Source organism: Triticum urartu, chromosome 5, assembly GCF_003073215.2.
Source record: "Triticum urartu cultivar G1812 chromosome 5, Tu2.1, whole genome shotgun sequence".
NCBI lineage: Eukaryota > Viridiplantae > Streptophyta > Magnoliopsida > Poales > Poaceae > Triticum > Triticum urartu.
The window spans coordinates 528,258,403-528,272,200 of NC_053026.1; the positions used below are offsets into that span (position 1 = coordinate 528,258,403).

The 13,798-nt window shown below is 47.0% G+C and overlaps 1 protein-coding gene across 2 annotated transcripts; it reads right to left on the reverse strand.

Annotated features, from left to right (window-relative positions):
* Positions 1 to 1,264: 1,264 nt before the first annotated feature.
* On the reverse strand, positions 1,265 to 4,570 carry LOC125510393. Of its 2 annotated transcripts, XM_048675555.1 has the most exons (3): positions 4,202 to 4,570; positions 4,016 to 4,111; positions 1,265 to 3,664 (listed from the first exon to the last, which is right to left on the reverse strand). In XM_048675555.1, the coding sequence occupies exon 3, from the start codon at positions 2,130 to 2,132 to the stop codon at positions 1,308 to 1,310; it is 825 nt and encodes a 274-aa protein (XP_048531512.1). In that variant the 5' UTR covers positions 2,133 to 3,664; positions 4,016 to 4,111; positions 4,202 to 4,570; the 3' UTR covers positions 1,265 to 1,307. The 2 variants fall into 2 exon arrangements, with proteins under 2 accessions (XP_048531512.1, XP_048531511.1); XM_048675554.1 differs by having other exon boundaries at positions 1,265 to 4,111.
* Positions 4,571 to 13,798: the final 9,228 nt, after the last annotated feature.

Genomic DNA, 13,798 nt, shown 5'->3' on the forward strand with positions numbered 1-13,798 from the left:
AAGGAGGCCCCAAAAATTCGTCACCGTACCCATGTTCGTTGAAGTACTTATCGACCCTGGTAAATGTACCATCATATTCGTCCGGATCCTGTGCCATATGCATGTCCGGATTAGCTAACGGTGGTAGCGTTGCGGCGGTCTTGCCATGGCTTGGCGCCGGCAGGACTGGCGGTGTTGTCTGTGGTGTGGTGTCCCCCACCCCCAAACGAATCTGGCTCTTCGGCCAAAGCATGGACCAGCTTATGCAGGTGCTAAGGGTCATCACATCATCTTCGTCGGCCCCTGGGGGTCGATACGGAGGTAACAAGTCGTCGCAGTCCCGTAGCACCCGAACTAGTTGAACCCTATACACGGTGGGTGTCATCGGATTACCGTGGAACAGGCGGTTGCCTGGTTGAACGATTCTGGCCTTGGCGACATCGATCAACTCGCCGTCCACGAAGTGCAAGAGAGTGCATGGAACATCGGCGGCGCCCTGCGAAAACATGTAGGGCTTCAGGGATGCCCAGTCAAAGGCAAGGAGATGAAGTCATCGGCTGAGAGGCTTAGTTACCGTGATGGCGTCGAGCTCGGCTAATGCCGAGGCACCGCCAATGGCGGGCGTGCAAGTGACGGAGGGGCCGGTTGCTACTGAGGTGCCGGCCGGCGTATTCTTCCCACACCCGGGTGCATTAAGCTCCAATGCCGGCGCCGACGCCGGAGACACCAATGGCACCGCCGGCACGTTGTGCGAGTTGCTGCCCGTGAAGCTGGGAATCGGGGAAGGCCCTTGTTGGCCACCCGCAATCCACGCCTGCAGCCCCTCAAGCAAGGTAGGCATAATGGCGGTGATCATTGCTCCCAGTTGGTCTCGCACTTGCTCTTCGACTATCTCCGGAATCCGCACCACTTATGCCTGGAGTTCTTGAACCTCGCGCTCCTGGCTTTCCGAGCTGGTCTTTCTCTCCTTTCGCCCAACGGTATAGTATTCTGACCATTTCATGGACAAGCCTTTGCCGGCCACACGACCAGCTGACGTCGGCTTACTGAGCTTATCCTTATGTTTCATTACGTTCAACGCCCTATTTAAAGTGGTGTCCCAAGGGGAGCTCTGAGACAACCCCGCGCTACTGCTTTCAGTTTCCTGCGGAAGGAACATGAACCATTTAGAAATTTGGCTTCATTAATTAGAATGCAACCATATGGAGCTAATTACGCGGGGGTGTATTCCTTAACAGAACAAGCTCAAGCGCCTTGGTCTTCGGATCCGTGGTAAGCTCCTTTGTTACCGGGTCAATCTTGTACTGGGCCCTGACATAGTTCCTGGTCTACTTGTCACAGTATTTATCAAAGAGGGGCGGTAGGCCTTGCTCGGCACGCTTTGCGTCCTCCTTGTCCCATATAGGTTCCGCCACTTTGTAACCGCTGGGACCGAGTTTGTGGACCCCTATGTTCAAGTCCCGCATATCTTTCCCCCACTGACTTGATTCCGCGATTGCGTTGCTCTCGCACTTGATCTTGAACTCCAGGTAGTCAGCTTCACTGATCGAAGGATTTGTCTCCTTGATCTTCTCATAACTATCACCTTTTTCAATCTTTCTCTTCACCGCAGCTCTCCAAGTAGCCAGGGCCGTGCTCATCTTCGTGAGTGCGGCACTGTTCACTTTATTCCCTGAGAGGCGTGTGTTTGCGAAGTCACCGGGGAACTTATATCGTTCGTGCAACTTCGTGAAGAGGAGGTTGCGCAAATTCCCTCGGTCACGATGCCTTAGGTTTTCGATGTTGATCGAGACGGTGCTCCGGAGAATGCATCCGAGCTGTCCCGCGTACCCCTTGAGTAATTCTTTGGGCGCCATTGGATGCCCACTGGAGGACACTTCAGTAAATTCTTCCTTGACGGTGCCGAGCACGTTCGGGCGCCCGTCCTTCCGTTGCCTCTTCGGTTGACTGCCATCTGTGCATGCGCTGCAATCATCAGTGGTGGCATCCTCAGCGACACCATCAGTGGTGTCATCCCCGACGCCACTAGGGGTTGTGTAGTCGGGATCGGTGTCTTCCGCGACGTCCTCATAGCGGTAAGGTTCTTCCTCCATCTCCCAGGACAGCTCCCAGAATGCCTTGCCCGAACCGTCGGCCTCATCATTGTGGGCCATGTTCGCTCTAAATAGGAAAAAAGTTTGGTCAAAAAGTTGGTTATTGTCAAGGAACAAGATCTCTAAGTTGACCAAATAACCTAATTCTTGAGGAATGTCGCCAAAAAGTTGGTTATTATCAAGGAACAATTGAGAGATGTTTGTGATATTGCCTAGGTGTTTTGGGATGGAACCTGTTAGTGTGTTGTTGCTAAGGTCCAAGTCCACGTTCTCAAGGACCTCATCTTTGCAGGCTAATTTTCTAGCTTGTAACACTAGGATTAGTAGCTTAATTAATCGACTAGTCGGTCGTATGGTGGTGTAATTAACTTTTTTTAATACTGGGCAGTCATGTGGAGTATACTAGCTCACTAGGTGCCCCTAAAGATACCCCGACCGTATCATTTGATTAATTAGTAAGTAGGCAATTGATCTAGCTAGTATTGCCATGCCATGCATCCACCTTGTTTTAATACTAAACTAATCCAAGGCCTCTTTCCAAAGCCAAAACTCCTCTAAGTTCTCAAGATAACCTAGTTGTCGAGGGATGTGTCCAGAAAGTTGGTTGATGTCAAGATACATGCTGATTAATTTTTGTTTCCGTTGAGAATCGGGCACCTTCTAGGTCAAGAAAATTAGGCATGACCTTTGCTAATTTTCTTGACCTAGGAGTGTCCCATTCTCAACCAAAACGGAAATTAATCAACATTTCAGGAGAAAGGGGTCATTTCAGAAGATCACAAGTAGCAGCAGCATCACTTGACAAAATCACAAGTAGCAGCAACACGATGATATATAAACAGCAAGTTAGAACTTGCATCTGAAGAGCAGCCTGGAAACTGTATTGAGATGAGGCAACTTTTTATTTTGCGATGCACAGTAGCACCACTAGTACATTTTGCAACTCATGGACATTTGACCATTATTAGATATGCTTCACTATCTGACTATCATATTGGCACCACATAGTTTCAAATCAATATTTCAGAGTTGAATTTGATAAGTTTCAAACCAACAGAGTTTCCAAAACTGAACCATACTGGAAATTCTTATATATATCTACTAACTGGAGGCACCAATGGAGCCTCCATTTCAATTTTCGGAAATCACATAAGACTAACCTTAATATCTTAAATTCTAGAGTCCTAGAAGATCAAAATCTGAAGTCGGAGTACTAGAAAGATGGAATTAACCAGCTGGCTTGGACAAATGATAGTTGTATGCTGCCAGTTTAAAACCAGTACTTCAGAAGATTGAAATCTGAAGTCGGAGTACTTACTTCTGCTCACCCATACGTGTTCATTACATTGCCTAGCCACTAATTAAGTACTACTCCACTTACATATCCGGGTAAGTAGCAATATAGAAAGATTCACCACACCCTTTTTGTCGTCATTACCATCAACTTCTTAGCTAGCATACTTAGTTTTTTTCGTCGTTCTCATCATCAGCAGCATATTATGCAACTTATGCAGTTATTTACCAACAGGGCTTCCACCAAGAATGCTGACTTTCACCTGACCAACTATCTCACTTGCCGCACATCTTATCTTCTGAAATAATTAACCATGACAAAACATTGATGTTATAGGTTCTGAATTTATAACCAGTGCACATAGTTACAACTTGCAACAGGCAAAGGTTGTGCAGCAAGCAAAAGTAATTTCCCAGGTTATTCACGAGCAAGCATATACATACAGGACTAGCCACTTTATTTGCTGATCCATTACCAGCAATTTACTGTTTACTTCAACTTCCTAAGTGGCAAACTTAAACTGAAACAAGATAGCACTGAATACTTCAACTTCCTCATCTGTCTGCAGTTAACTTCCAACTTGGTAACCCATTTGGACCGAGAAAACAAGCACACAGAGCATCACTAAGTGGCAAAGATGCAGTTTTACCAGAGGGGCTTGTGCCAGACAGAGGTGTTCAGGAAGGCGCCGTCTCCCCTTCGAGGTACAACTAGGGTTCGCCGCTGGACGCGTGCGTGCACCTGCCTGAGGAAGCAAACCAAGGGCATGAGGGGAGGGAAGGGAAGGGAAGGGAAGGGAAGAGGAGAGGAGAAGATTGGGCGAGAGAGTGCATACCCCGACGACGGCGCGACGGAGCAATCAGGCTGGCGCGCTCGATCTGGTCAGCCGTTCGCGAGCACATGCACGCGGAGGCGAGGTCGTCGTCGTCATCCCGGTGCGCGAGCGAGCGATTGGGCGGATGGATCTGACCTGCTTCGTCTCCGGCGAGAGCGGGGTGGGTCGGAGGGGGAGGAAGGGGAGGATGGGGAGAGGGAGGCGGCGGGGGCGCGGATTGGGAGCGGACGTGTCCCACGGGCGAGGGCGGCGGCGCAGTGGGTGGGGCGGCAGCGCAGTGGGTCAGGCGCTGCTCCGGCTGAGAGAGATGTGAGATTGGGAGAAGGACGAACGACTGAGAGAGATGTGAGATTGGGAGAAGGACATACAGAGGGGCGAAGGTTAGCAATGGCGCACCATTTAGGGGTGCGTCATTACTAATTTTTTTTGAATTTTTAGTTGCATCTAATAATTTTTTAAAAAATGACGATCAAATTTGAAAACATTTATGAATGTGAAAAAATATCATCAAATTTATTATTTTAAAATATTTATGAATATGAATAAATATCATCAAATTTGTTATTTGAAAATATTTTTTTGATTTTTAATTGCATCTAATAATTTTTTAGATAATGACGATCAAGTTTGAAAACATTTATGAATGTGAAAAATATCATCAAATTTGTTATTTGAAAATATTTATGAATATGAAAAAATATCATCAAATTTGCTATTTGAAAATATTTTTTTAGATTTTTAGTTGCATCTAATAATTTTTTAGAAAACATTTATGAATATGAAAAAATATTCATGAATACAAAAAGTGACAATGAAATTTAAAAATATTCATGAGTTCAAAAAATATTAACAAATTCAATACTTTTTGTGAGTTAGAAATTCAATACCAAAATAAACCTAAATAAAAATTGGTATACCAATGGCACACCTCCTAGGAGTGCGCCATAAGTACCTTGATAGCAATGGCGCACCTTCTCCTGGTGCGCGCCATTAGTAACTTTTTTTTGGATTTTTAGTTGCATTCATTTATGAATTGGTAAAACATTTATGAATATGAAAAAATATCATCAAATTTGAAAAATGTTCATGAATTCAAAAAGTGCCCATGAAATTTAACAATATTCATGAGTTCAAAAAATATTAACAAATTCAATACTTTGTGTGAGTTAGAAATTCAATACCAGAATAAACCTAAATAAAAATTGGTATACCAATGGCGCACCTCCTAGGGGTGCGCCATAAGTACCTTGATAGCAATGGCGCACCTTCTCCTGGCGCGCCATTAGTAACTTTTTTTTTGGATTTTTAGTTGCATTCATTTGTGGATTGGTAAAACATTTATGAATATGAAAAAATATCATCAAATTTGAAAAAATATTCATGAATTCAAAAAGTGCCCATGAAATTTAAAAATATTCATGAGTTTAAAAAATATTAACAAATTCAATTAATATTTTTTGTGAGTTAGAAATTCAATACCAGAATAAACATAAATAAATATTCATGAGGACTAGAACAGAAGAAATATCATTTCCATATGTCGAAATACGATCGAGAAATGAAGACTACAATTTAAATACAATTGATCTTAGCTAGCTATCTTTTTACAATCTTCTTGCCTTTCTTTTTCACAAATGGAGTTCTTCTGTTGAACGGACGTCCTTTAGGTAGGGTGATCCTGCTTCTTCTTGTGATGTATGGCACTTCATCGTCGTCGTCATGTTCCATCTTCGGGTCGCCGTACTTGTCGAAGTCTTGCTCATTGGCGACTCCATCCATTCCGATGATCTTCCTTTTGCCTCTCCTCACGACAACACGACTGGGCTTTAACGGGTCGGTAATGAAGAAGCATTAGTTCACTTGGGAAGCCAGTACCCACGGCTCATTTTTCGTGGTGACGTTTGCGCCCGCGGTCTTGGATTTGGCTTCAGGTATAACCATGGTGGTGAAATACCGGTCTTCTTTTAGGACGCTCTTGGCCCATTTGACACGGAACATCGGGACCTTCTCTCCAGCATAGCTCAACCCCCAGATCTCCTCGATCCTTCCGTAGTATCTGTCCTTGTCGTTACCGGTGTAGGATTCCATCGGTACCCTGGAGTTCTGATAACCATCGCTCTTCATGTCCTTTTCCTCGGTGTAGAATGTGTAGCCGTTGATATCGTACGCCTCATAGGTCATCAGGTTGTGCTCGGCGCCCTGTGACAAGGAGAATATGAGTTTTTCTTCCGCGGAATAATCCTCATGTAAAGGGTATGACAGAAGCTTCTCCTTGAACCAACGTGTGAAACATGAGTTGTGCTCTTTGATTATATCTCTGCCTGTCCTTTGTTGGCCTCGGTCATTGTATGTCTTCTCAATAAAGGTTTTGTGCTCTACCACCCAAGGATCGACCACGTCTATGTGTTGTAGCGAGACTAGGTTTGCTCTTTCAAAGTCGGCGAGTCGACCCTCGAAGTCAACATACATTTCACGGCGACCCTCGCGGTGACCCCATCCAGCGAGCCTGCCGAGGTGCCTGTTGACGGGCAGACCAATGGGGTTCTCGATGCCTAGATAATTCGTGCAGTAGGAGATGCACTCTTCGGTCAGAAAGCCCCTAGCTATGCTTCCCTCTGGACATGACATGTTGCGAACGTATCCTTTGATGACACCGTTCATCCTTTCGAACGGCATCATGCTATGCAGAACGTCGGCCCGAGTTGGATGAGATCCTCCACGATATGGACCAGCAGATGCACCATAACGTTGAAGAATGCGGGCGGGAAGTACATCTCAAGCTCGCATAGTATCACCACGATCTCTTCCTGTAGCCTTCTGAGTTGCCTCACGCCAACCGACTTCCGAGAGATGACGTCGAAAAAGTTGCATAGGCCAAAAAACGTTTCACGGACGTGCACGTCCATGATCCCACGGATTGCAACTGGAAGTATCTACGTCATCAGCACGTGACAGTCGTGAGACTTCATCCTCCTGAACTTCTGCTTCGCTGAGTCTAGGTATCTGCTTATCTTCCCCGCGTAACCGTAAGGAAGTTTTACTCCTACGAGGCAGGTGAAAAACTGCTCAATCTCCTCCTGACTTAGAGTGAAGCACGCGGGAGGGTAGTCATTTCCGATCTTCTTGGCCTTTTTGCCTTTGCGACGAATTTCCGTGTCCTTCGCCTCATCATCATCATCATCATCATCATCATCATTAGCATGAAGCTCCTCCCTGATGCCCATTGATTTCAAGTCTGCCCTTACTTTCGGCCCATCTTTGGTCCTCTCTGGCATGTTGAGCAGGGTACCAAGCAGACTCTTGCACACGTTCTTCGTGATATGCATGACATCAAGGCTGTGAGGCACACGGAGGATCTTCTAGTACGGCAAGTCCCAGAAAACAGACCTCGTTTTCCATACCTTCAGCAGTGGCTCTGGTGCCTTTCGGTTCTTTCCCGGCTCTGGCTCCTTTCGCTTCTTTCCCGGCGGTGGGCAATCTTTCCAATTTTTCAACAGCTCGTCTATTTCCTCTCCGTTCCTTGTACGCGGGCCTCTTCGGGGTTCGGTTTCACCATGAAACAGATCCTTGTGTTTTCTCCATGAGTCATCGTCGCGAAGCCACCTTCGATGTCCCATGAACACGGTTTTCAAAGACCCAGGATCTCTATCTAGCTGGCGATACGTTGTGTCATCCATGCACCTGACGCATCCAGAAAATCCGTGGACCACCTGCCCCGCGACATATTCGTAACCGAGATAGTCGTGCACCGTCGTGAGCAGTGCGGCTCTCATAGGGAAATATTCTTTCTCTGCGGTGTCCCATGTATTGGCTGGCGTTTTCCACAACATGTCTAGCTCCTCTTTCAGCGGCCCCAGATACAGATTGATGTTGTTCCCTGGTTGTTTCGGCCCTTCAATTAGCATACTCATGTGAATGTACTTCCTCTTCATGCACAACTAGGGGGAAGGTTGTACATCCACACAAACACAGGCCAGGTGCTATGTGTGCTTCTCTGGCTGCCAAACGGATTGACTCCATCGGTGCTCGCGCCCATCACGATGTTCCTTGGATCGTCCCCAAATTCTGGGTGTTCGAAGTTCAACGCTTGCCACTGGCTCACATCCTTAGGGTGACTCAGCATCTTGTCTTTTTTATTTATCTCTGGATCATTTCCGTCATCTTCCCGCTTCTTCTTCTCCCTATCCGCGTGCCAACGCAGGAGCTTTGCTACCTTAGGGTCCACGAAATACCGCTGCAGACGAGGAGTGATCGGAAAGTACCACACCACTTTTCGAGGAGCTTTCTTCCTCTTCTTGTATCGAGTGACACCGCACATCGGACATATGGTAGACTCCGCGTTCTCGTCCCGATAAATGATGCAATCGTTCATGCACACATGGTATTTCATGTGCGGTAAATCCAGACGACACACGATTTTCTTCGCCTCCTCGAAACTGGTCGGGCACTTGTTCCCCTTGGGAAGACGTTCGTGCCAGAATGACATGTTCTCGTCGAAGCATGCGTCGGTCATTTTGTTTTTACCTTCATCTCCAGAGCCATGAGCGTTACTTTCAGGCGGGTATCCTTGGGCCTGCATCCTTCATACAATGGAGTAATTGCGTCTATCTCCAGCTGATCCAGCTTGGCTTTCTCTCGGGCGGCAGCTCTTGCGTTACCCGTTTGCTTGAGAAGCAACTCTTGAACATGAGGGTCCTGCACCCAGCCCATCAATGGTCCATTGTCGTCTGCTGCGGCATCTTCATCTTCATGATCATGCCCTTCATCTTGATCTTCCTCATCATCATGTTCGGCATCTTCTACATGATGACTGTGTACTACATCAACTTCGAGATCATGTCCAAGAGATTCTTTGTCTTCTCGCCCATCCTCGCCGTGGTTGTCTTGCCGCCCTTCCTCATTTCTTGCCCGGCCCCCATGGATGACTTCATAGTCATCTTCATCACCTTGCCACCGATAGCCATCCATGAAACCACGCAAGAGCAGGTGGTCCTGTGTAACGCCCACGATGCGGCTATATCTCCCATGTGTCGAAGCACGACTTAGAGGCATAACCGCATTGTAAGCAATGTCGCAAGTGAGGTAATCTTCACAACAACCCATGTAATAATAAGGAAAAGAGATACATAGTTGGCTTACACTCGCCACGTCACACAATAGCATAAATATCATTACATTCATCCAGATACAATCAAGGTCCGACTACGGAACCAAAATAAAGAACAACCCCAAATGCGACAAAGTCCCCGATCGCCCCAACTGGGCACCACTACTGATCGTCTGGAAAAGAAACGTAGTATCGTCCTGAGTTCTCATCAAACTCCCACTTGAGCTCAGTCGAATCACCTGGAGCGGTATCATCGGTCCCTGCATCTGGTTTTGAAGTAATCTGTGAGTCACGGGGACTCAGCAATCTCACACCCTCGCGATCAGGACTATTTAAGCTTATAGGAAGGGTAAAAGTATGAGGTGGAGCTGCAGCAAGCGACTAGCATATATGGTGGCTAACATACGCAAAAGAGAGCGAGAAGAGAAGGCAAAGGCACGGTCGAAGAATTATGATCAAGAAGTGATCCTAGAACAACCTACGATCAAGCATAACACGAGACCGTGTTCTCTTCCCGGACTCCGCCGAAAAGAGACCATCACGGCCACACACTCAGTTGATTCATTTTAATTAAGTTAAGTTTCAGGTTTTCTACAATCGGACATTATCAAATTCCCATCTACCCTTAACCGCGGGCACGACTTTCGAAAGATCAAATCCCTGCAGGGGTGTCCCAACTTAGCCCATCACAAGCTCTCACGGCCAACGAAGGATATTCCTTCTCCCAAGAAAATCCGATCAGACTCGAAATCCCGGTTACAAGACATCTCGACAATGGTAAAACTAAACCAGCAAAACCGCCCGAATGTGCCGACAAATCCCGATAGGAGCTACACATATCTCGTTCTCAGGCCACACTCAGATGAGACTAGCTACGAGTAAAACCAACCCTCAAGTTTCCCCGAGGTGGCCCCGCAGGCAGCTCAGTTTGGACCCACACTCAGAGGAGCACTGGCCCGGGGGTTTAAATAAAGATGACCCGCGGAACCCAAGGGAAAAAGAGGCTAGGTGGCGAATGGTAAAACCAAGGTTGGGCATTGCTGGAGGAGTTTTATTCAAGGCGAACTGTCAAGGGGTTCCCATTATAACCCAATCGCGTAAGGAACGCAAAATCAAGGAACATAACACCGGTATGACGGAAACTAGGGCGGCAAGAGTGGAACAAAACACCAGGCATAAGGCCGAGCCTTCCACCCTTTACCAAGTATATAGGTGCATTAAAATAGACAAGATATAATAATGATATCCCAACAATAAACATGTTCCAACAAGGAACAAACTCCAATCTTCACCTGCAACTAGCAACGCTATAAGAGGGGCTGAGCAAAGCAGTAACATAGCCAAACAACGGTTTGCTAGGACAAGGTGGGTTAGAGGTTTGACATGGAAATATGGGAGGCATGATAAGCAAGTGGTAGGTATCATAGCATAGGCATAGAAAAAGAGCGAGCATCTAGCAAGCAAAGATAGAAGTGATTTTGAGGGTATGGTCATCTTGCCTGCAAAGTTCTCCGAGTTGACGTTAGCTTGATCCTCGTAAACGTACTCAACGGGCTCCTCGAGCACGTACTCGTCTCCCGGATCTACCCAAGAAAGAACAACAAGCAAACGGGAGACACAATCAACCACGTGCAATGCAAAAACAACATGATGCAAAACATGTCATGATATACGGGATGCGGTATGGGATGCATATGCATGATTCTGAAAGGAATGGTTGAACCTGGCCTCAACTTGGAAAACCAAGAGTGCCACTGGAAAGAGGAGTTGATTACGGTCGAAATCGATATAAAGATCACCGGAATCGGATGCATGGTTTGGAAATGGCAAGCAAAACAAATATGGCACCGATCTGCGATTAATAGCACGAGGCCATCTAAATGCATCAAGAACAACATGTTACAGCACTCTAACATGACAACAAAATACATGGCAGGGATCCACTCAAGATGCTTGACAAAAGATGAACACTGAGCTACGGCTAATTCACTCAATAGCAGGTTCAAACAAGCATGGAAAAAGTGCAAAAGATATCAGGTTATAGACTTAGTGAAAATAACAACATGCCAGGAATTTAACATCAAGAAGCAATGTTTAGAGCAAGATAACTACATGCTACAGGAACATATCATGGCAAAGCAAGGCATGGCATGAAGCTACTCAAAGTATACAACAAAAGTCCCTTACTGACCATTAGCCAAAAGGGATCAGAAAATACAATGGCAACCATGTGAACATAGCAATTATCGTTAACAGATTCAGACTTGGCAGAAAACTGGAACATGGCAAAAACAGACATTGAGTAGGCATGTTTACGAGCTCGATGCACTCACCAGAAGGCATTGCATGACAAACTAAGCATACGCCCAGCAAGTAGACATGGCATAGAAGCTAAACATGGCAAGAACAACAACATAGCATGCATGGATCAACTATAACAAGCTCGGCAAAAATGCTTAACATGTAAACATTCTGCCAGGGACATTTTAAAGCAAAAGTAGAGCTCGATTGACTCAAGCTAGGGTGCTCCATAAATGCAAACAAAGACATGGATGGATAGAGATCCACAATATCTACAAAACATCCTTACTGAAGATGCTCAAAAGAGGCATGGATCACTCTGTATCAACATGAACACATGGCATAAAAATAATGACAGGGCCAAGACTTAGAATATTTCTAAGTCCCTGAAATCAGTAACACCAAGTGAGCTACTTTGCATGCTTGTGCTAGTCACCACAAAGATCACAAAAATACATGGCATACACCCCTGGAAAGATGGCATGGCATACTTCAAAACTCATGTAGAGCTCAAATTCATAGGAAGCACACATCAGTCATGGCAAAAATGAAATGTCCAAATACTGATATGAATCTGAAACTAACAGAAACTAGCACTCTTCCAACAGCATTTATGGCATCAAGATGAGCTCAAAAGAATATGTTGCAATGAGATGAAATAAAGTCCTCGTCGAGACGAACATTTCGATATGTTACACGCATGAATCAGAGCAACGGTTGTAGAGTTATGACATGACGAAGTATGCAAATAATTACTGAGACGGGGCAAAAAGTCAACCCGAGAATTTGGGTTTCCAGATCCAGACCGGGATCGCACGGAAACCGGTCACCAGAGTACTGTTCGCCAGAGAGTGCGGGCGTCGTCGGGGTTGTCGGGGATCGCCGGATCCGGGCCGGAGGAGGACGGGGCGGCATCGGCGGTGGTCGGACGCGGCGAGGTGGCCGCATACACGGTGGCCGGAGACGAGGCGCGGCAGCTCCGGCCGGATGCGCAAGGTGGCGCGGCGTTGGAGGTCGCTGGAGCAACGAGGTAGCGATGGCGCACGGCGGCGCCGGGCGATGCAAGGCGACGCGGACGAGGGGAAACGGGTGGCGGCTGCCGCGGGCCGGGAGGGCCTCCCTCAGGCCCGCGCGGGCCGGCGGCGGCGGGAGCAGGACAGGGACACGTGGTAGCGCATCACTCGTGCTGGGCGGCGGCGCGGTGTGTCCGGCCGGGAACGGACATGTCCGGCCGGCGGAGGAGCGGATGGGGGCTAGGTTAGGGGTGGATTTGATCCGGAATTTCGGGGGAGTGCCTATATTTATAGGTAGGAGGAGCTACGAGGCTCCAAATTGAGCACGGTTTGTGGCCACGTGATCATGATCGAACGACCTAGATGATGGAGGAGGTTTAGGTGGGTTTTGGGCCACTTTGGAGGGGTGTTGGGCTGCAACACACACGAGGCCTTTTCGGTTCCTCGGTTAGCCGTTGGAGTATCAAACGAAGTCCAAATGGCACGAAACTTGACAGGCGGTCTACCCGTATTAAACCAGCCGCTTGGCAAGTCTCGGTCTAACCCGAGAACGTTTAACACCCACACCCGAAAAGAGGTAGAAAGGGACACCGGAGGACAAAGGAGCGCCGGAATGCAAAACGGACAACGGGGAAAAAGCTTGGATGCATGAGACGAACACGTATGAAAATGCAATGCACATGATGACATGATAAGAGATGCATGACAAAGACAAAAGCACACGAAGACAAAACCCGACAACGAGGAAATATCATAACTTAGTGCCGGAAATGGCAAGAGTTGGAATACAAATACGGCATGTTACACACGGGGTGTTACAACACTCCACCACTACGAAAGGATCTCGTCCCGAGATCTAGGACTGGAAAAACCCCGGGTACTCATAACGGAGGTGATCCTCGCGTTCCCAGGTGGCTTCACGGTCGGAATGATGTGACCACTTGACTTTTAGGAATTTGATAGACTTCTTGCGAGTCTTGCGCCAGTTTCTTCAAGAATAGCAACGGGATGCTCATGATAAGACATGTCTTCTTGAAGATCAATCTCTTCGAAGTCGATGGTGCGGTCAGGAGTCTTGAAACACTTGCGGAGTTGAGACACGTGAAACACGTCGTGCACGTTTGCAAAGTTGGATGGAAGCTCAAGTTGATAGGCGAGATCGCCTCTTTTGCCAAT